The sequence below is a fragment of the Oncorhynchus mykiss genome, chromosome 7 (assembly GCF_057628025.1).
Source record: "Oncorhynchus mykiss isolate SJ-2025 chromosome 7, ASM5762802v1, whole genome shotgun sequence".
Classification (NCBI taxonomy): Eukaryota; Metazoa; Chordata; class Actinopteri; order Salmoniformes; family Salmonidae; genus Oncorhynchus; species Oncorhynchus mykiss.
Genome location: NC_143028.1, coordinates 9,772,501 through 9,794,069, shown reverse-complemented (window position 1 = coordinate 9,794,069; position 21,569 = coordinate 9,772,501). Strand labels below are relative to the sequence as shown.

The following is a 21,569-nucleotide window of genomic DNA, read 5'->3' as shown; positions in this document are numbered from 1 at the left end:
GGAAGTGAGTTGTGATAGGGAGTGAATCTGCTCTGTGTGTGTGTGTGTGTGTATGTGTGTGTGTGTGTGTGTGTGTGTGTGTGTGTGTGTGTGTGTGTGTGTGTGTGTGTGTGTGTGTGTGTGTGTGGGTCGTCACTCTCACCCCTCAGGTTGTGCGACTTCATCGCTCTGCATCGTGAGATTCTGGGTAGTGGGCACGGAAGTCTGACATTGCCCTTCTCTCTGAGTGACACATCTCTCTCTCACACACACGCACAAACGCACACACACACACACAATATATGGGGTCACATAGATACATACTGTATCTATGGGCAATAGCATGGCTACTGCATATTTCATAACAGTAGGGTTTAAAAATAGATGTTTAGTTTCACTGTCCTGGCGGGGGAATTTTACAAATGTACAAAGCTAAGGGTGGCCTTGTAGAGGGGCACTTCCTCTGGTACAGTTCAATCCATCTTAGGGCCATGGCCACTCATACTGTATTAAATACCAGCGTGACTGTTAATGTGAATATATTCAAATAAACAACTATTTCGTACTCGTTCCTAGCTCCTAGTTTCCTAGTATTTTTCTCACTTCCCCAATGCCAGGTTGTTACTACTGCTCCTGTACATAATGTATGATTTGAAACTTAAAGTCATATTTTCAACTTATAATACAGTTATTGTACTGTAATAATAACCAGCAACATACACAGTTAAAAACATTGTCTGTCTGTCTGTCTGTCTGTCTGTCTGTCTGTCTGTCCCTCCGTGGGTATCATACACCCTCATACACCCTCTGTTGATGCACAACCAAGTTTGGAAATGGTATGTTGTGTTTTCTACATTTTTCACCCCCGGCTCCTACGCCCATGTATATCATGATTACTAGTGCCAGGAGTTGTGAACTGACCATAAAATACAGATCCTCATGTTTTAAAAAAAGAAAAGAACAACAGCCAGGACTATCTCAACTTTTACAGTAGGTCACAGGCCTTGTAGTAACAGCAGTAGTACTAGGAATACTAGGAAATGAGTCATACAGTAGCAGAGAAAGAGAAGAAAGGAAAAGACAGAAGAAAACAGCAAACAACAATGCATTTTTTTTTATACATTTAAAACAAAGAACATCAAGGACAACTAAAATCATAACAGCAATGCCAACTGTATATGTTTTTGTGCATGTCTGGAGCTATTTCATGTATGTGTGTGTTCTTGTATGTGTTTATTTGAATAAAAGTGTGTGTATATGCATGTGTACAAACACCTGCACGGCATCAGCCTCAGGCAAACCGGCATTAGTTGTAAAAACACTGCCACTTGGTGTCATTCAAATGTACTTTTTATTATGTTTGATTTCTCTTTTCTAAAAACGTTTATCTTTGAACGTCATTCTATCTCTCACACAGCAACTCCACTCCCACTTGTCTCCAATTCCACATACCAACCCTCAGCTTCCCTCAGCCCATCCCATCTATCTCTGCTGGCCACCCACTTCGTGTTTCTACGCAACACATATCTTTCAACTATGCTGTGATGTTTAACGTACAATTTCAATCTATCTAATCGAACAGAATCCACCGATTGCGTGTTGAAGACAAATACTTTTACTAAGAGTATTAGTATATTAGTAATTGACTAACCCGGTCTCTCCAGATCTCCTAACAGTACTATTTCTTGGGTCAATTTTAGATCAATGCTATGCATTTTTAGCCATTCCTGAACCTGAGAACAGAAACAGGCTACCTGAGGGCAACACCAAAGTAAATGGTCAATTGACTCTGTATCCTCACAACAAAATCTGCAGAGCTTCGATGATTTTATGCCCCAAATACTCAACATTTTGTTGGTGGCAAGAATAATATATAATAATTGTAGCTGAAAAGCCCGAAGTCTTGAATCCTGCATTGTTTTATATATCAACTCATACACCCTGTACCATCGAATCGGTACATCAAAAATCTCTTCCCAACTATTTTGCAATCTGTATGGCACAGTTGTCAACATCCTGGTCCTCAAATGAAACTGGTATACTTTCCTATTTATGCTATTTTTATTCCTCTGACAGTTTTGATCCTTTATATTGGGAAGATAGACCAGTTCCCTACCTCCTCCCGCTGCCACCTGCCTCTTCCATTTTTGGGGTAATACTGTAATCAATTGGTTGTACACTTGGATTGAGCAGACTCAATGAAGGACGTAATGCTACCATTCCAATTTACAATGTAATGTAATTTAAGAACAAAATACCCTTTTCAAACATCTTTCCCATAAATACAGTTATTTTTTTAACCAGCACAATTCAGCCATAATTTTTTTTGTAATATTTGTTCTATCTTTTCAGGGGGTTGAAATTGAAATTGTATCCAGCGCTGCAATGCTTGTTAGAAAAAGAGAGATACTTTGAAAAAAGTATAATTTTCAATGGATGAGCTTTTCTTATTAATCTACTTGAGAACCATTCAGGGTTCAAATAAAACTTTTGAATGAGTGAAGCTTTTAGAGAGAGGTTTAGTGCTTTTATATTTAATCATCTCAACCCACCCAATTCATATTCATTATATAGATAGGCACATTTTATTTTGTCTGGTTTAGCATCCCTGTCAGACTGGGTGCGCAACAACTGGTCAACTGGAGTCAGGTGCAGGAGAGCAGAGATGAGTGAACAGGCACACTATAATTGGCAGAAGCAAAACAGTCAGACGCAACAGCGTCACAACACTCCTGCCAAAGGCAAAAGCGAATAGCGCCCTGGTCACACAAAATAATGTACAACAATACAATACCACGGGAAAAAAAACTGCCTGACGTGTCACACAATAAACGTAACGAACAATTACACACACAGACATGGGGGGGGGGGGGGGACAGAGGGTTAAATACACGACAAGTAATGAGGGAATGAAAACCAGGTGTGTGGGAAAACAAATGGAAAATTAAAGGTGGATCGGCGATGGCTAGAAGACCGGTGACGTTGACCGCCGAACGCCGCCCGAACAAGGAGAGGAACCGACAGTCCCAGATAAAGCAAAATGTGTTTTGCTCATATGATTTGAAAAACAAATCATCAGGAGTAGGCAGCGCAATAAGTAGGTGAGTAAACTGAGATATGACTAAGGAGTTAATCAGGGCAATTTTTCCATAAATAGACAGGTATTGGTTGCAGGATCTTGTCTATTTTTACAGGTTTTCTATTGAAATTCCTTGTGGAGAGATTATTTATATCTTTTGTGATATGAATACCGAGTATGTCTACTTCACCATCAGCCCATGTGACAGGTAAACTGCAAGGTAATGTAGAAGTTGTATTTTTGTAAGGATCCAATATGTAATATTGTACACTTATCATAATTCTGTTTTAGTCCAGAGAGTACTGAAAAGTTATCTAGATCTTTGTCACGGCCGGTGAAAGAAGTGGTGAGCGTACATTTTCCTTTTATTACAATGATGTCGCCAACAAAACAACAAAACGAAGAAACAACCGTGAAGCTTACAGGGCTATAGTGCCACTAACAAAAGTCAACTAGCCACCCTGAAAGGAGGGGAAAAGGGATACCTAAGTATGATTCCCAATCAGAGACAACGATAGACAGCTGTCCCTGATTGAGAACCATACCCTGCCAAAACATAGAAATAAAGAAACATAGAAAACAAAACATAGAATGCCCACCCCACATCACACCCTGACCTAACCAAATAGAGAAATAAAACGTCTCTCTAAGGTCAGGGTGTGACAATCTTCAATGAGACATTGCAGGGATCTAGCTTGCGGACTTAATATAATACTTGAGTTGTTGGCATACAGGGACATCTTTTGTTTTTAAGCCTTGGATTTCTAATACTCTAATGTTGTTATTGGATCTGATTTTAATAGCTAGCATTTCGATGGCCATAGCGAATAGATATGGTGACAGCGGACACCCTTATTTAACTCCTCGTGACAATTCAAAACTCTCTGAGAAGTAGCTGTTATTTACTATTTTACACCTGGGGTTGCTATACGTTACTTTTACCCATTTTATAAGAGAATTACCGAAATTGAAAAAATCCAGGCATTTATAAATAAAATCCAGTCTCACTTTATCAAATGCCTTTTCAAAATCCACTTTAAATATAATTCCTGGCTTCTTATATGTTTCATGATGTTCTATTATTTCTAGTAGTTGTCGTATATTATCTCCAATGTATCGTCCATGTAAAAAAAAAACCTGTCTGATAAGGATAAACAATACCTGGTAAAAACCCTTTTAATTCGGAGTGCTATGCATTTTGCTAGTATTTTTGCATCACAACATTGAAGTGTAAGGGGCCTCCAGTTTTTTAGATAGACTGGGTCTTTATATTTGCCATCTGGGTCTTGTTTTAACAATAGAGAAATCAGACCTTCCTGATGAGAAGACTACAGACTACCATTTCTATAGGAGTAGTTAAAACATTCTATCAATGGAGCTTTTAGTATATCAAAAAATACTTGATAAAATTCAGTAGGCCTACCTAAACAAGAGCTCTTAGAAATGATATAGCTAGCCTATGCCTTTCTCCGTTGATAGGCTATTGAACCGAGGAACCGCGACCCGCTTCAGAGGACGAAAGTGACGTCACGAAGTGCGATTCTGCTGCGGGAGGGCAAGGGTGTATAACTAAATAATAGATTACTGGTCACGTGGTGTAAACAGGCTTCTGAATTATTTAAAAGGCTCTCGCCTCCCACCGCCTCCTGGTGATGCGCGAGATGCTGCTGCTGCTGCTGAAGAGAGAGAAGGAGAAGAGAGAGAAGGAGAAGAGAGAGAAGGAGAAGAGAGAGTGGGAAGCAGAGAGAGCGAGAAAGAGAGAGCGAGAGAGAGAGAGAGAGAGAGAGACTGCAGCAACCGACATGGAGCTCGAGCCTTTCCGGAGGAGAGCGAGCATCCTCTAATCTGCCAGGATCACCGTAGAATACGTAAATTATTTTTTTTCTCGTCCTTTCTCTCCATCTCTGTCCCACTCTCACCCTCTCTGTCTGTGTCGTCATTGTTTATGTGTGTGTTAAAAATGGCGTTTTCGACCCGCGGTGTGTATGTGTGTCCTGCAGTTGATCGCGTTGATGTTTGATGATAAAATGTTTCCTTCTTGAGTCACACCTGCTCGGCGTGCATGTGCGTGTGCATGTGTATGTGTTCGGGGTGGGAACTCGCATCCCTGTTGCAGCTGCAGCAGACTCCAGCAGAGAGAGAGGAGAGGAAGAAACGATTTCTTATTACATTATCCGACATAAAGGTATTTGTTTATCAACAGCTAGAGTAAATGTTGAAATCTGCCTGATATCGTCACGTAGAAGGATACATCTCATCTGATCGCTATTTTATCATAGAATGACCTCTATATAGATATAAGGCTACCCTCTGCTGTGTGTGTGTGTGAGTGAGAGAGACTGTACGAAATGGATGCTTATCATCCGATTTATAGCATCATGTCTGCGTGTGTAGAGTGCACGCCGATCCTCTGCAAGAATCAGTCTGTCTTTTTCTATAGATGATAGCGTGCGTGTGGAGTTGGGGACTACATCTGAACTTGTGCTGTTGGGGAAACTCTTGGGAGCAGATTTGTTGGGAGGTGCACCTCGTTTAGTATAGGATAGGGAAGGATAGGGTAGTGTAGGGTTGGTTAGAGTAGTGTAGGATAAGGTTGGTTAGGGTAGGATAAGGTTGGTTAGGGTAGTGTAGGATAAGGTTGGTTAGGGTAGTGTAGGATAAGGTTTGTTAGAGTAGGATAAGGTTGGTTAAGGTAGGGTAAGATAAGGTTGGTTAGGGTAGGATAAGGTTCGGGTAGGGTAGGATAAGGTTGGTTAAGGTAGGATAAGGTTCGGGTAGGGTAGGGTGAGATAAGGTTGGTTAGGGTAGGATAAGGTTGGTTAGGGTAGGATTAAGGTTTGGGTAGGGTAGGATAAGGTTTGTTAGGGTAGGATTAAGGTTTGGGTAGGGTAGGATAAGGTTTGTTAGGGTAGGATTAAGGTTTGGGTAGGGTAGGATAAGGTTGGTTAGGGTAGGATTAAGGTTTGGGTAGGGTAGGATAAGGTTGGTTAGAGAAGGATTAAGGTTTGGGTAGGGTAGGATAAGGTTCGTTAGGGTAGGATTAAGGTTTGGGTAGGGTGAGATAAGGTTGGTTAGGGTAGGGTGAGATAAGGTTGGTTAGGGTAGGGTAGGGTAGGATAAGTTTGGTTAGGGTAGGGTAAGGTTGGTTAGGGTAGGGTAAGGTTGGTTAGGGTAGGATAAGGTTGGTTAGGGTAGGGTAGGGTAGGATAAGTTTGGTTAGGGTAGGGTGAGATAAGGTTGGTTCGGGTAGGGTAGGATAAGGTTGGTTAGGGTAGGGTAAGGTTGGGTAGGTTAGGGTTGGGTAGGGTAGGATAAGGTTGGTTAGGGTAGGATAAGGTTGGTTAGGGTAGGATAAGGTTGGTTAGGGTAGGTTAAGGTTGGCGAGGGTAGGATAGGGTTGGTTAGGGTAGGATAAGGTTGGTTAGGGTAGGATAAGGTTGGTTAGGGTAGGGTAAGGTTGGGTAAGGTAGGGTAGGGTAGGATAAGGTTGGTTAGGGTAGTGTAGAGTAAGGTTGGTTAGGGTAGGGTAGTTATTGTATATTATTGTGTTATGACTTTCCATCCTCTCTGGGTTTGAGCATGAAATAGATGGTAGAGAGAGAGAGAAAGAGAGAGGGATCAAAGAGAGCTCTGTAACTGCAGTATTGTCATCAGAGCCTTCACACACATTCCTCTCTCTCTCTCTCTCTCTCTCTCTCTGTCTGAGAAGCCAAAAGCTGGAAACATTGATTTCAATTATTTAGGGCTGAGGTTTAAACACACACACACACACTGAGATGTTGAGACAGGTCTGTGTGTTAGAGAGCCTGGAGCCCGAGAACAAGCTACTCTCTAATGACATGTCATGAGAGTTGTCTCTCTCTCCCTCCCTCTCTCTCGCTCTCTCTCCATCACCCATTCCTCCCCATGTTCCTTTTCTTCCTCTACCTCTCTTCCTCACCCACTCCCCTTCTCTCTGCTCTCTCCTTCCATATGTGTGGTGCTGGCCGTGGTGCTGAAAGCAGCAGTCATTAACAGGAATTATAAACTGGGTGGTTCAAGCCCTGAATGCTGATTGGCTGACAGCTGTGGTATATCAGACCGTATACCACGGATAAGACAAAACATTTATTTTTGCTGCTCTAATTACGTTGGTAATCAGTTTATAATAGCAATAAGGCACCTCTGAGATTTGTGGTATATGCTCAATATACCAAGGCTAAGGGCTGTATCCAGGCACTCTGAGTTGAGTTGTGCTTAAGAACAGCATTTAGCCGTGGTGTACTGGCCATATACCCCATCCCCTCGGGCCTTATTGCTAAAATATGGTGTTGATGAAGTCTTGATAATAGTAATGCCTGTTATGTTGTATTAGTTTGGCTACATTCCCGTCATGACAAGGAAGATCACAAGATGAGTTTAACCCTGATGGGGATACCAGTTCAATAATTCCCCTCCTGTCATGGCTAGATGTCACGGGGAGTAACATCGACTGCTCCCTATAAGCTTGTTTGTAATGGATTTAGATCAATCCTTCTGTCAACAGGTGTGTGTTTGTATGTGTGTGTAATGTGTAATGATGAAACATCAGGTTGCAGCTGTGTGTGTGTGTGTGTGTGTGTGTGTGTGTGTGTGTGTGTGTGTGTGTGTGTGTGTGTGTGTGTGTGTGTGTGTGTGTGTGTGTGTTTTGTGTTCCCTTATACTGTGTGTTTGTTTATATCTAAATGTTTGTTTGCGCAAAGTGCCCTTTGCTTGATTGCTTGATAGATTGTTGTGTGTGTGTGTGTATAGATGATCTCATAACCCTTGTTCTATTTCATGCGTGACTCACCCTCTCACAAGAACACACACAACCTGATTTGGTTTGTGAATGGGAGATAGCCTCACTGACGTCACAGAGCCTGTCTGTGCATAAAAGCTAATACAATCACCTCCACACCTCCACACACACACACACACCATCACAGAGCATCTGCATCTCCGTCATCAGCAGCACACCCCCTACCAGACAACAGGCCACGTAAATATATAGAGAGATAGAGAGCGAGAGGGGGAGAGAGGGGGGTGGGGGGTCAAGTGTGGGAGGTGTTTGTTCTCATTATACTGTTATCTCTGTGATCTTACTGCATGTGTAATGAAAGGAAATGAATGGGCAGACTTTAACTGTAGTTTAAAATCATTCCTCTCCTCTCCTCCTCTTCTTTTGTCTCATCCTTTCTACTGGGGAGAGGAGAGGAAGACCAGATCAGGCCATGTGGTCGGGATCAATTCTGGGCCCTAGGGATGTGTACAGCGTATTGGTGTGGTTACCAATCCTTTTAGATATGTGTCACAGTTTGGCAATATGGTTACCATGGTTATCAAATACAAGGCCATCCAAAGGAACACAGATATAGAGGGACAGAGAAATGAGAGAGGGGGGAGAGAGAGAGATGGAGGGCTGCGTTCCAGCTGTCTTTCACACTCTCACTACACTCTTGAACTCAGCACTGGAGAGAGAAAGAGAGAGAGAGACTGAAAGAAAGGAAGAGAGAGAGAACATTTCTCCTGTCAGGTCCTATACCCAATGATGACATACCCTCTCTCTGACTCTGACCTACTCAGAAGTCCAGTGGTTGCCATATCAGAACATTGCCGGTTGCCAGATTGGACTGAATCGGTTGCCAGATTGGACTGAATGACGACTCTTAGCTTTATTAAGGTACTGAGTTCCAGAAGCTGAATCAGGATGTACGTTCTGTCAGTCAGACATACAGTAATGTTGGCTGGAACACACAACTAACCACTCTTTTACAACAATGAATCATGCTCATTGATTGGCCGATTGAATAACAATAATTTATTATTATGGTGGATGACTAGGAAACCAGATGACAGACAGATGGATGGACAGACATGCCAACAGGCAGATGGATGGACAGACAGACCGATCGAAAGACAGAGGACGGCTGGACATTGTAATGGGCTGTTTACACCTGTTCTTCTAGTTAGGGAGGACAGATCCTATTGCATTGTGTTTGAGATCAATACTGTGTCTGATGGGAACAGATTAGCTGTTTTATCAGTCTGCTGCTCATCCCTCCATCATCATCCCTCCTCTCTTATCCTTTATGTTCTATTATCCACACTCTGCAGGGACAATAGCCATGCCCACCTCTCTCCTGTATTGTGCCTTGCTTTGTGGTTAAACTGAAACGCACACACATACACGTACACACACACACACACACACACACACACACACACATACACACACACACATACACACGTGCGCACGCACACGCACACACACACACTCATACAACCACTGTGGTTAAACAGCTGGGTAATTGCAGGCATCGTTTCAGTGGTTGATAACTGAGAGGCGTGTGTGTGTAGTGTGTGTGTGTGTGTGTGTGTGTGTGTGTGTGTGTGTGTGTGTGTGTGTGTGTGTGTGTGTGTGTGTGTGTGTGTGTGTGTGTGTGTGTGTGTTCGATGATTGAGTAGTGCTCGATGATTGAGAGGTGCGTTGGCCCACTTTACATAAATGACTTCTCTTCCTGAGTGCAGACAGAGGGGGAATAATAGAGAAATAAACAGAGAAAGAGAAAGCTCATTGAAAGAGGGAAAGAGGTTGTCAGTAATAGCAGTCATCAGAGCAGGTTATTTTCCTACCCGGGACGCACATACTGACTGTGTATTAACTCCTGTTCACTTTAGACCAAATGGTTTTACTCAATCATCTTCTATGAGTGCAGTCGTTGACTGACTGGGCGGAGGACAGGGGGTTGATCGAAGGTTGAATCCTTGACTATGTCTCAAATAGAGCCCTGTTCCCTCTATAGGGCTCTACTTTTGACCAATACTCTGGACTAAGGTAGGGCACTATATCGGGAATAGGGTGCCATTTGGGACGCACAACCCTGTCATTATTTGTCTATGGCTGTAATTATATTGTGTGTGCTTGTGTGGGTCTGTAACAGAACAATGTGTTCTGTCAGATTGGGGGGAGTGGAGGAGTTGAGTCCTTACAGTCCATCAGCTCTGAGTTCATCTCAGGTCAGATCTAATCAGGAAGTGGTGATGACTCAGGAAGTTACAGCACAACACAGTCATCTGGAACACACGCATGTACACACACATACACATACAGACGGATATGAACTGTCATATTTGGCGTGGTGTAATGAGATGGTTGCTATAACAACAGGTTTACAAGGACCAGCTGATAATTAGCTCTCTGTTTTCAGGTAGAAACTCATTCTGGAAAACACATCTCGCTGTGTGTATGTGTGTGTGTGTGTGTGTTTACAGTAAAAGATGGATAACCAGTCATATCTTCCCCAATGTGACTGTAACTGTCAAACAGCTGTGGACAAGACACAGACATGGTGTCATATGTTGTCAGCTGTATTGTACTGCACGTGTAAAAACATGGGCTTTTCTGTTACAGATTGACACCTTAGACAACAGACAACACTTCTATATCACCATGAGGAACTGCTGACACCCCCCCCCCCTCACCTGACTACCAGAGAGAAGACACTTTCTTCCTCCCATCCTCTCTCCCAGTCCGCCCGTCTTCACAAGGATAAGCGTTATTTTCGAGAGTGGAAAAAGTGAACATCAGAGGACAAAATAGAGAAAAAAGCTGAAGTCCTCTCTTGACCCTTGACCTCTAACCACTGACCTGTGACCTCAGTATGTCAGGTCTGAGTGGTAAGCTGCAGCGTGTCCAGTGGCGGGCAGGATGGCACTCCTTCACCTCCAGAGTCCTCAGGACCAAACCAGTAGAGAGCATGTTGGACTCTGGGACAGGTAGGTGTTTACAGGGGGGCCTCTAGGGGCGTGAATGAAGGTGGGAATGTGTGTGTGTGTGCTGGGGGGGGGGGGGGGGGGGGGGGGGTAAAAATGTGTGGGTATACAGTATGTGTGGATATACAGTGTGTGGGTTATATTAACATGTGTTTTATGTTAAGGTGTGTGTTTGTATGCTAATGTAAGTGTGTGTGTACAGGTGGTACCAGCAGCCATGGCACCAAACTAGCGAGGGTGTTGTCCACGGTAGACCTGGTGTCACTAGGGGTGGGAAGCTGCGTTGGCACGGGGATGTACGTGGTCTCTGGGCTGGTTGCTAAGGAGATGGCCGGACCTGGCGTCATCGTCTCCTTCATCATCGCTGCTGTCGCCTCTATACTGTCAGGTACACACGTACACGCGCACACACACACACACACACACACATGCACACGTGCACACACACACACGTACACACACACACACACACACACACACACACACACACACACACACACACACACACACACACACACACACACACACACACATAGCTACTGTACATGATATTTGTGTGTCTCCCCTTCAGGAGTGTGTTATGCTGAATTTGGGGTTCGCGTTCCCAAGACAACAGGCTCAGCCTACACCTACAGCTACGTGACAGTGGGGGAGTGTGTGGCCTTTTTCATTGGCTGGAACCTGATCCTGGAGTACTTGATTGGCACAGCCGCGGGGGCGTCGGCTCTCAGCAGCATGGCGGACTCACTAGCCAATAAAAGCATCTCTACGTTTATGACTACACACATCGGAACACTCAACGGCCTGGGTGAGTCTGGAGGGGGAGGAGAGGGGAGGGAGGGGGCGGAGAAGGGAGGAGGGTGTGTGCTGTATATCTGTGTGGGTGTGTGTGGTGTTTCCAGTAGCTCTGACATAATCTTCCCTGAGACGTGGGCTGTGTCCTGCGTAGAAATGTAGTGCGTTGAACAGCCATGCCTTTCTGACAGTTAGAGTAATAATACAAGTCAGTAGGGTTCACCTTCCTGAATGTGAGCCTGACGTCTAGAGTGGCTAGCAGTATAGGAACAGACAGTGAAAGCTCATTCCTCAACAAAACAGATGATCACTACTTTTTCTGTTTGTGGATTGTAGCGAGGGTTATGCTACCGGGTTGTGATAGTTTTTCTGTTTGTGGATTGTAGCGAGGGTTATGCTACCGGGTTGTGATAGTTTTTCTGTTTGTGGATTGTAGCGAGGGTTATGCTACCGGGTTGTGATAGTTTTTCTGTTTGTGGATTGTAGCGAGGGTTATGCTACCGGGTTGTGATAGTTTTTCTGTTTGTGGATTGTAGCGAGGGTTATGCTACAGGGTTGTGACAGTTGTGTGACAGCCTAGGAACTGTGGAAACAGACAGAGGGAGACAAAATCTCTCTGACAGGAAAAGGAAATGGGAACTTTCCAACAGCTGGCCATCTAGCCTGCCATCCTTTCCCTCTGCTCACACACATGCACACACACATGCACGCATGCGCGGACACACACATACTCACACACTGTTGGCACGGTGCATGACTGTTGACAGTGTGCTTTCATGTGTTTTCTGCTGGTTCAGTTTTTGATAATGGTGGGACCCAGGCATCTAATGTAAGCTCTGTTACAGTAAACTATTATATAAGCCCTCGTGTGAATCCATTTTAGCCTGTTTCTTATGCTGAGGTCTATAAAGCACTAGAGGCAATAGACACTAAAAAGTCTGCAGGTCCAGACAACCTGGGCCCCTCCCTCTTAAAGATAGCAGCTGGTATTATTACTGAACCTGTGGCTCACATTTTCAACTTGAGTCTCTTGACCAATTCCATTCCCACCATTTGGAGATCAGCTTATGTCCTCCCACTGCTAAAGGGTGGAGATCCCTCAGATCTAATAACTATCATCCTATCTCTAAACTCCCAAACAATTTGAGGGAGTGCACATATGCAGCTATTCTGTGTTGAGCGGGTAACAAAGAAATAAGAGGTACTCTTATATGCTTAATTTAGAGTTATTTATGTACCTTTAGTTGTGATATAAATGTTGGCCTGTATGTTCTGATTTTTAATACATTGTAAGGCTGCATGATGTGACTCAAATGAAGATTTGACAAAAGTCGCTTGAAAGGCATGAGCTCAGCTTTGTTTTTTGCTCCGTCTGTACACACTTCATCAGTCTCTCATTCACAATTTGACCAGCACTTAATAATGCCTTGAATTTCACGACGGCATCCCCTTTGTGGCCATAATGCACCCTAAAAAAATCCACGGCTTTTGCAGCCCGGAGTGCTGCGTTGTGCCCTTCTCCCTGAGTGTGCAATCCGAAGCATCTCTCACTCACACGGCTCTCCATCACGTGATCGGGTCTTTCTCGCAGGCTACAAGTGAAGATAAGCACATCAGGGCCGCAACTGCGCGCGTCCTTATCCAATTCTGAGGTGCATAATGGATTAACTTTCCCACCTGCCCTGTACCGGAAAAGGGTCAGCAAAAAAATATGTAATATATACAGTTACAGTGCCTTGCGAAAGTATTCGGCCCCCTTGAACTTTGCGACCTTTTGCCACATTTCAGGCTTCAAACATAAAGATATAAAACTGTATTTTTTTGTGAAGAATCAACAACAAGTGGGACACAATCATGAAGTGGAACGACATTTATTGGATATTTCAAACTTTTTTAACAAATCAAAAACTGAAAAATTGGGCGTGCAAAATTATTCAATCCCTTTACTTTCAGTGCAGCAAACTCTCTCCAGAAGTTCAGTGAGGATCTCTGAATGATCCAATGTTGACCTAAATGACTAATGATGATAAATACAATCCACCTGTGTGTAATCAAGTCTCCGTATAAATGCACCTGCACTGTGATAGTCTCAGAGGTCCGTTAAAAGCGCAGAGAGCATCATGAAGAACAAGGAACACACCAGGCAGGTCTGAGATACTGTTGTGAAGAAGTTTAAAGCCGGATTTGGATACAAAAAGATTTCCCAAGCTTTAAACATCCCAAGGAGCACTGTGCAAGCGATAATATTGAAATGGAAGGAGTATCAGACCACTGCAAATCTACCAAGACCTGGCCGTCCCTCTAAACTTTCAGCTCATACAAGGAGAAGACTGATCAGAGATGCAGCCAAGAGGCCCATGATCACTCTGGATGAACTGCAGAGATCTACAGCTGAGGTGGGAGACTCTGTCCATAGGACAACAATCAGTCGTATATTGCACAAATCTGGCCTTTATGGAAGAGTGGCAAGAAGAAAGACATTTCTTAAAGATATCCATAAAAAGTGTTGTTTAAAGTTTGCCACAAGCCACCTGGGAGACACACCAAACATGTGGAAGAAGGTGCTCTGGTCAGATGAAACCAAAATTGAACTTTTTGGCAACAATGCAAAACGTTATGTTTGGCGTAAAAGCAACACAGCTCATCACACTGAACACACCATCCCCACTGTCAAACATGGTGGTGGCAGCATCATGGTTTGGGCCTGCTTTTCTTCAGCAGGGACAGGGAAGATGGTTAAAATTGATGGGAAGATGGATGGAGCCAAATACAGGACCATTCTGGAAGAAAACCTGATGGAGTCTGCAAAAGACCTGAGACTGGGACGAAGATTTGTCTTCCAACAAGACAATGATCCAAAACATAAAGCAAAATCTACAATGGAATGGTTCAAAAATAAACATATCCAGGTGTTAGAATGGCCAAGTCAAAGTCCAGACCTGAATCCAATCGAGAATCTGTGGAAAGAACTGAAAACTGCTGTTCACAAATGCTCTCCATCCAACCTCACTGAGCTCGAGCTGTTTTGCAAGGAGGAATGGGAAAAAATGTCAGTCTCTCGATGTGCAAAACTGATAGAGACATACCCCAAGCGACTTACAGCTGTAATCGCAGCAAAAGGTGGCGCTACAAAGTATTAACTTAAGGGGGCTCAATCATTTTGCACGCCCAATTTTTCAGTTTTTGATTTGTTAAAAAAGTTTGAAATATCCAATAAATGTCGTTCCACTTCATGATTGTGTCCCACCTGTTGTTGATTCTTCACAAAAAAATACAGTTTTATATCTTTATGTTTGAAGCCTGAAATGTGGCAAAAGGTCGCAAAGTTCAAGGGGGACGAATACTTTCGCAAGGCACTGTATATAGCGAATGGAGGACACTTTCCCCGTAGTTTATTTTCATGCCAGCCAGGTGAGCTATACTCCTGTTGTAAAGAGAAGCAATGTGCTTAATATTAGTAAAGTTCAGAAATAAATATAGTAGGCCTAGCCTATAGAAATCTGATGGGATCCTCCTCTTTTTAATAGAGGCCATCACTCTTTCTACTGCATTTGCATAGCCTATAGAAATGTTGCGCAACATGAGCTCATGGGCTCTCATGAAGTGTTTGATTACATTTTCGAATACATTTGCATTAATGTCAGAGTGATTACAGGGACAATAGAGTGCTGAGTACCAGGTAGTTAGCAATTTTGGTAGGCTACTAATGACCATCAGCAACATCAGAGCTTGGAGAAGACTAATTACCCTGACTAAACGGTCTTGTGGAATTTGACTGCCTTCATGACTCGTGACCACCGGTGTGGCGGTAATATGGTCACCGCAACAGCCCTAAGAGGGGTTCAGTCTGGCTTTAGAATGGGGCACAGCACCACAACTACAGCTATAGAAGTGGCAAATTACCTCATAAATGCACTTGATAAAATGCAGCATTGTGCTGCTCTGTTTGTTGATATATCAAAGGCATTTGATTCAGTTGACCATGTTGCTAGCTAGACTCAGTAACATTGGTCTCAGTGAAGGGGCAGTAAATTGGTTTAAGAACTATCTTTCTGGTAGAACACAATATGTATATACTGACAGTCACAAGTCTAGCTTTCTTGAGATTAATAGACGTGTGCCCCAGGGTTCCATTTTAGCTCCTGTGTTGTTCTCAATTTGTTTTAATGATTTGGGAAATGGGATGCAACCAGCAAAGTTACATCTATATGCAGATGATACAGTCATATATTCATGTGCTCCTTCTCTGGTTCAGGCTGTTGAAGAGCTCCAGACTGCTTTTCAGTCACTGCAGGCCTCACTTTATGGTCTCAAACTAGTCTTCAATGTGCAAAAAACTAAATGAATGACCTTTATCAGAGCTCGCACTCAGCCAGAGAAGGTGAGAATTGCCACATCTGGTGACTTATCCATTGAAAAAGTGTCATCCTACAAATACCTAGGTATATGGTTGGATGACAAGTTGTCCTTTAAAGTTCATATGGATAATCTTGGGTTTTTATTTTGGTAATAAGGCTTGCTTCCGACTTATGGCTAGAAAGAAGCTTGTTCAGGCCACCTTTCTCTCTGTAATTGATTATGGTGACTTGTTATATATGCATGCAGCCGCTTTATTACAAATGCCAAGTCCCTCACTCACCCGCCATTGTACCTTGTACCAAATGGTAGGTTGGTTACATGCTCAGAAAGCTACATTTGTATGTGTTCATCTACAGAGCACTTTTAGTCTGGTCTCCTTCACCACCAGCAGTTTCCATACCCGGTCTGCTAGGTGGTTGCTACTTAAAGTCCCCAGGACATTTACAGTATTATGCAAGACTGCCTTCTCATCTTGTGCATGGAATAGTCTACAATCCATGCTTCTTCTAGATATGTTAGTGCCACTGAATTAATGCGTTTTCTTTATGGGAGACTCTGTTACAGAGTAGTGTAAAATGCTTTTGTTAGGCTGGATCATGTTGTTGTATTGTATTGTTGTATGTTTTAATTATGTAATGTATTGATTGTTGTTGCCTTCTTGGCCAGGTCTCCCTTGAAAAAGAGACTCTGGGTCTCAATGGGCTTTTCCTGGTTAAATCAAGGTTAAATAAAAAATGTATGTTTACCTCTCGGTGTGGTGTGTATCTCCCTCCCTCCCTCCCTCCCTCCCTCCCTCCCTCCCTCCCTCCCTCCCTCCCTCCCTCCCTCCCTTCCTCCCTCGCTCTCCCCTCTGCTCCAACTCGCTCTCTCCCTCCCCCTCTCCCCTCTGCCCCCCCCCCACTCTTTCCCTCCCTCCTTTCTCCCCTCCCTCCACTCCCCTCTAGGTAAAGGAGAGCAGTCGTACCCAGACCTTCTGGCCCTGCTGATAGCAGTGATAGTGACAGTGATCGTGGCCCTGGGGGTGAAGAACTCAGTAGGGTTTAATAATGTGTTGAATGTGATCAACCTGATGGTGTGGGTCTTCATGATGGTGGCCGGACTCTTCTTCGTCAACGGACACAACTGGGACGATGGAAGGTTCTTACCCTTCGGGTGGTCAGGGGTGAGAAACACAAACAGACTTATATACATTGGGGAGAACAAGTATTTGATACACTGCCGATTTTGCAGGTTTTCCTACTTACAAAGCATGTAGAGGTCCAAATCCAGAAAAACACATTGTATGATTTTTAAGTAATTAATTAGCATTTTATTGCATGACATAAGTATTTGATCACCTACCAACCACTAAGAATTCCGGCTCTCACAGACCTGTTAGTTTTTCTTTAAGAAGCCCTCCTGTTCTCCACTCATTACCTGTATTAACTGCACCTGTTTGAACTCGTTACCTGTATAAAAGACACCTATCCACACACACAATCAAACAGACTCCAACCTCTCCACAATGGCCAAGACCAGAGAGCTGTGTAAGGACATCTGGAATAAAATTGTAGACCTGCACAAGGCTGGGATGGGCTACAGGACAATAGGCAAGCAGCTTGGTGAGAAGGCAACAACTGTTGGCGCAATTATTAGAAAATGTAAGAAGTTCAAGATGACTGTCAATCACCCTCGGTCTGGGGCTCCATGCAAGATCTCACCTCGTGGGGCATCAATGATCATGAGGAAGGTGAGGGATCAGCCCAGAACTACATGGTAGGACCTGGTCAATGACCTGAAGAGAGCTGGGACTACAGTCTCAAAGAAAACCATTAGTAACACACTACGCTGTCATGGATTAAAATCCTGCAGCGCACGCAAGGTTTTAGATTCCGTCTCTCACAGTTGAAGTGTACCTATGATAACAATTACAGACCTCTACATGCTTTGTAAGTAGGAAAACCTGCTAAATTGGCAGTGTATCAAATACTTGTTCTCCCCACTGTACATATGCACATGCTATTACACACATACATTGGTAGGCATGCAGATATGCAATGAATTTTGATATTCAACTAGTCAACTTCTCCTAGTTTACTAGCTAGGTTTAGATAGCAACATTGCTAACTAGTGGCTAACTCGAGCTCAACTGTTGGTGGAATCATAATGCGACAAGTGATTGTGTTTTAACACAGCCTTTAACCTTTAACCACTGTCTCTTCTGTGTGTGTTTATACCAGGTGATGCAGGGAGCAGCAACATGTTTCTATGCCTTCATAGGGTTTGACATCATCGCTACAACAGGAGAGGAAGCCAAGAGCCCCAACACCTCTATACCCTATGCTATTACTGTTTCCCTCATCACCTGCCTTACTGCATACGTCTCTGTGAGTACACACACACACACACACACACACACACACACACACACACACACACACACACACACACACACACACACATGGACACACAGATACACACACACACAAACACACACATACACACACACACACATACACACACACACACACACGTCCATGCCCTATTCGGTGCAAATGACATCATTTGCCCTCAAGAGTTTGTCGGAATGAATGATTTCTGGTTGGTTGGACTCTCTCTATATATGTCTGTGGTTTCAGATATAGACTCTATCTATATACTCTATGGTTTCAGATATAGACTCTATCTATATACTCCATGGTCTAAGATATAGACTCTATATGCTCTATGGTTTCAGCTATAGACTATCTATATACTCTATGGTTCAGATATAGACTATATACTCTATGGTTTAATATATAGACTCTATCTATATACTTAATGGTTTAAGATATAGACTCTATCTATATACTCTATGGTTTAAGATATAGACTATCTATATACTCTATGGTTTAAGATATAGACTATATACTCTATGGTTTCAGATATAGACTCTATCTATATACTCTATGGTTTAAGATATAGACTCTATCTATATACTCTATGGTTTCAGATATAGACTCTATCTATATACTCTATGGTTTAAGATATAGACTATATACTCTATGGTTTCAGATATAGACTCTATCTATATACTATATGGTTTAAGATATAGACTATATACTCTATGGTTTCAGATATAGACTCTATCTATATACTATATGGTTTCAGATATAGACTCTATCTATATACTCTATGGTTTCAGATATAGACTCTATCTATATACTATATGGTTTAAGATATAGACTATATACTCTATGGTTTCAGATATAGACTCTATCAATAAACTCTGTTGTTTAAGATATACACACTATATACTCTATGGTTTAAGATATAGACTCTATCTATATACTCTATGGTTTCAGATATAGACTCTATCTATATACTATATGGTTTAAGATATAGACTATATACTCTATGGTTTCAGATATAGACTCTATCTATATACTCTATGGTTTCAGATATAGACTCTATCTTTTTACTCTATGGTTTAAGATATAGACTATATACTCTATGGTTTAAGATATAGACTATCTATATACTCTATAGTTTCAGAAATAGACTATCTACATACTCTATGGTTTAAGATATAGGCCAAATACTCTATGGTGTAAGATATAGACTATATCTATATACTCTATGGTTTAAGAAATAGACTCTATCTATATCCTCTATGGTTTCAGATATAGACTATCTATGTACTCTGGATTAAGATATAGACTATCTATATACTCTATGGTTTAAGATATAGAATATATATATACTCTATGGTTTCAGATATAGACTCTATCTATATACTCAATGGTTTAAGATATAGACTATATTTATATACTCTATGGTGTAAGATATAGACTCTATCTATATACTCTATGGTGTAAGATATAGACTCTATCTATATACTCTATGGTTTAAGATATAGACTATCTATATACTCTATGGTGTAAGATATAGACTCTATCTATATACTCTATGGTGTAAGATATAGACTCTATCTATATACTCTATGGTTTAAGATATAGACTCTATCTATATACTCTATGGTTTAAGATATAGACTATCTATATACTCTATGGTGTAAGATATAGACTATATACTATATACTCTATGGTTTCAGATATAGACTCTATCTATATACTCTATGGTGTAAGATATAGACTCTATCTATATACTCTATGGTGTAAGATATAGACTCTATCTATATACTCTATGGTTTAAGATATAGACTCTATCCATATACTCTATGGTGTAAGATATAGACTCTATCTATATACTCTATGGTGTAAGATATAGACTCTATCTATATACTCTATGGTTTAAGATATAGACTATCTATATACTCTATGGTGTAAGATATAGACTCTATCTATATACTCTATGGTTTCAGATATAGACTCTATCTATATACTCTATGGTGTAAGATATAGACTCTATCTATATACTCTATGGTTTAAGATATAGACTCTATCCATATACTCTATGGTGTAAGATATAGACTCTATCTATATACTCTATGGTGTAAGATATAGACTCTATCTATATATTCAATGGTTTAAGATATAGAATATATATATACTCTATGGTTTCAGATATAGACTCTATCTATATACTCAATGGTTTAAGATATAGACTATATTTATATACTCTATGGTGTAAGATATAGACTCTATCTATATACTCTATGGTGTAAGATATAGACTCTATCTATATACTCTATGGTTTAAGATATAGACTATCTATATACTCTATGGTGTAAGATATAGACTCTATCTATATACTCTATGGTGTAAGATATAGACTCTATCTATATACTCTATGGTTTAAGATATAGACTCTATCTATATACTCTATGGTTTAAGATATAGACTATCTATATACTCTATGGTGTAAGATATAGACTATATACTATATACTCTATGGTTTCAGATATAGACTCTATCTATATACTCTATGGTGTAAGATATAGACTCTATCTATATACTCTATGGTGTAAGATATAGACTCTATCTATATACTCTATGGTTTAAGATATAGACTCTATCCATATACTCTATGGTGTAAGATATAGACTCTATCTATATACTCTATGGTGTAAGATATAGACTCTATCTATATACTCTATGGTTTAAGATATAGACTATCTATATACTCTATGGTGTAAGATATAGACTCTATCTATATACTCTATGGTTTCAGATATAGACTCTATCTATATACTCTATGGTGTAAGATATAGACTCTATCTATATACTCTATGGTTTAAGATATAGACTCTATCCATATACTCTATGGTGTAAGATATAGACTCTATCTATATACTCTATGGTGTAAGATATAGACTCTATCTATATATTCAATGGTTTAAGATATAGAATATATATATACTCTATGGTTTCAGATATAGACTCTATCTATATACTCTATGGTTTAAGATATAGAATATATATATACTCTATGGTTTCAGATATAGACTCTATCTATATACTCAATGGTTTAAGATATAGAATATATATATACTCTATGGTTTCAGATATAGACTCTATCTATATACTCTATGGTTTAAGATATAGAATATATATATACTCTATGGTTTCAGATATAGACTCTATCTATATACTCAATGGTTTAA

General features: G+C 41.3%; 1 protein-coding gene across 1 annotated transcript in view; it reads left to right on the top strand.

Moving 5' to 3' along the window:
* The first annotated feature begins 4,652 nt into the window (after positions 1 to 4,652).
* The window catches only part of LOC110527387 (putative cationic amino acid transporter), a 24,006-nt gene continuing 7,089 nt past the window's right edge, over positions 4,653 to 21,569 (top strand). Inside the window, exons 1-6 of the mRNA XM_036982697.2 lie at positions 4,653 to 4,926; positions 10,470 to 10,834; positions 11,034 to 11,219; positions 11,403 to 11,639; positions 16,930 to 17,147; positions 18,205 to 18,351. Coding sequence (XP_036838592.1) covers positions 10,720 to 10,834; positions 11,034 to 11,219; positions 11,403 to 11,639; positions 16,930 to 17,147; positions 18,205 to 18,351 — 903 coding nt within the window. The 5' untranslated portion in view covers positions 4,653 to 4,926; positions 10,470 to 10,719. The remainder of the gene's footprint in view (positions 4,927 to 10,469; positions 10,835 to 11,033; positions 11,220 to 11,402; positions 11,640 to 16,929; positions 17,148 to 18,204; positions 18,352 to 21,569) is intronic.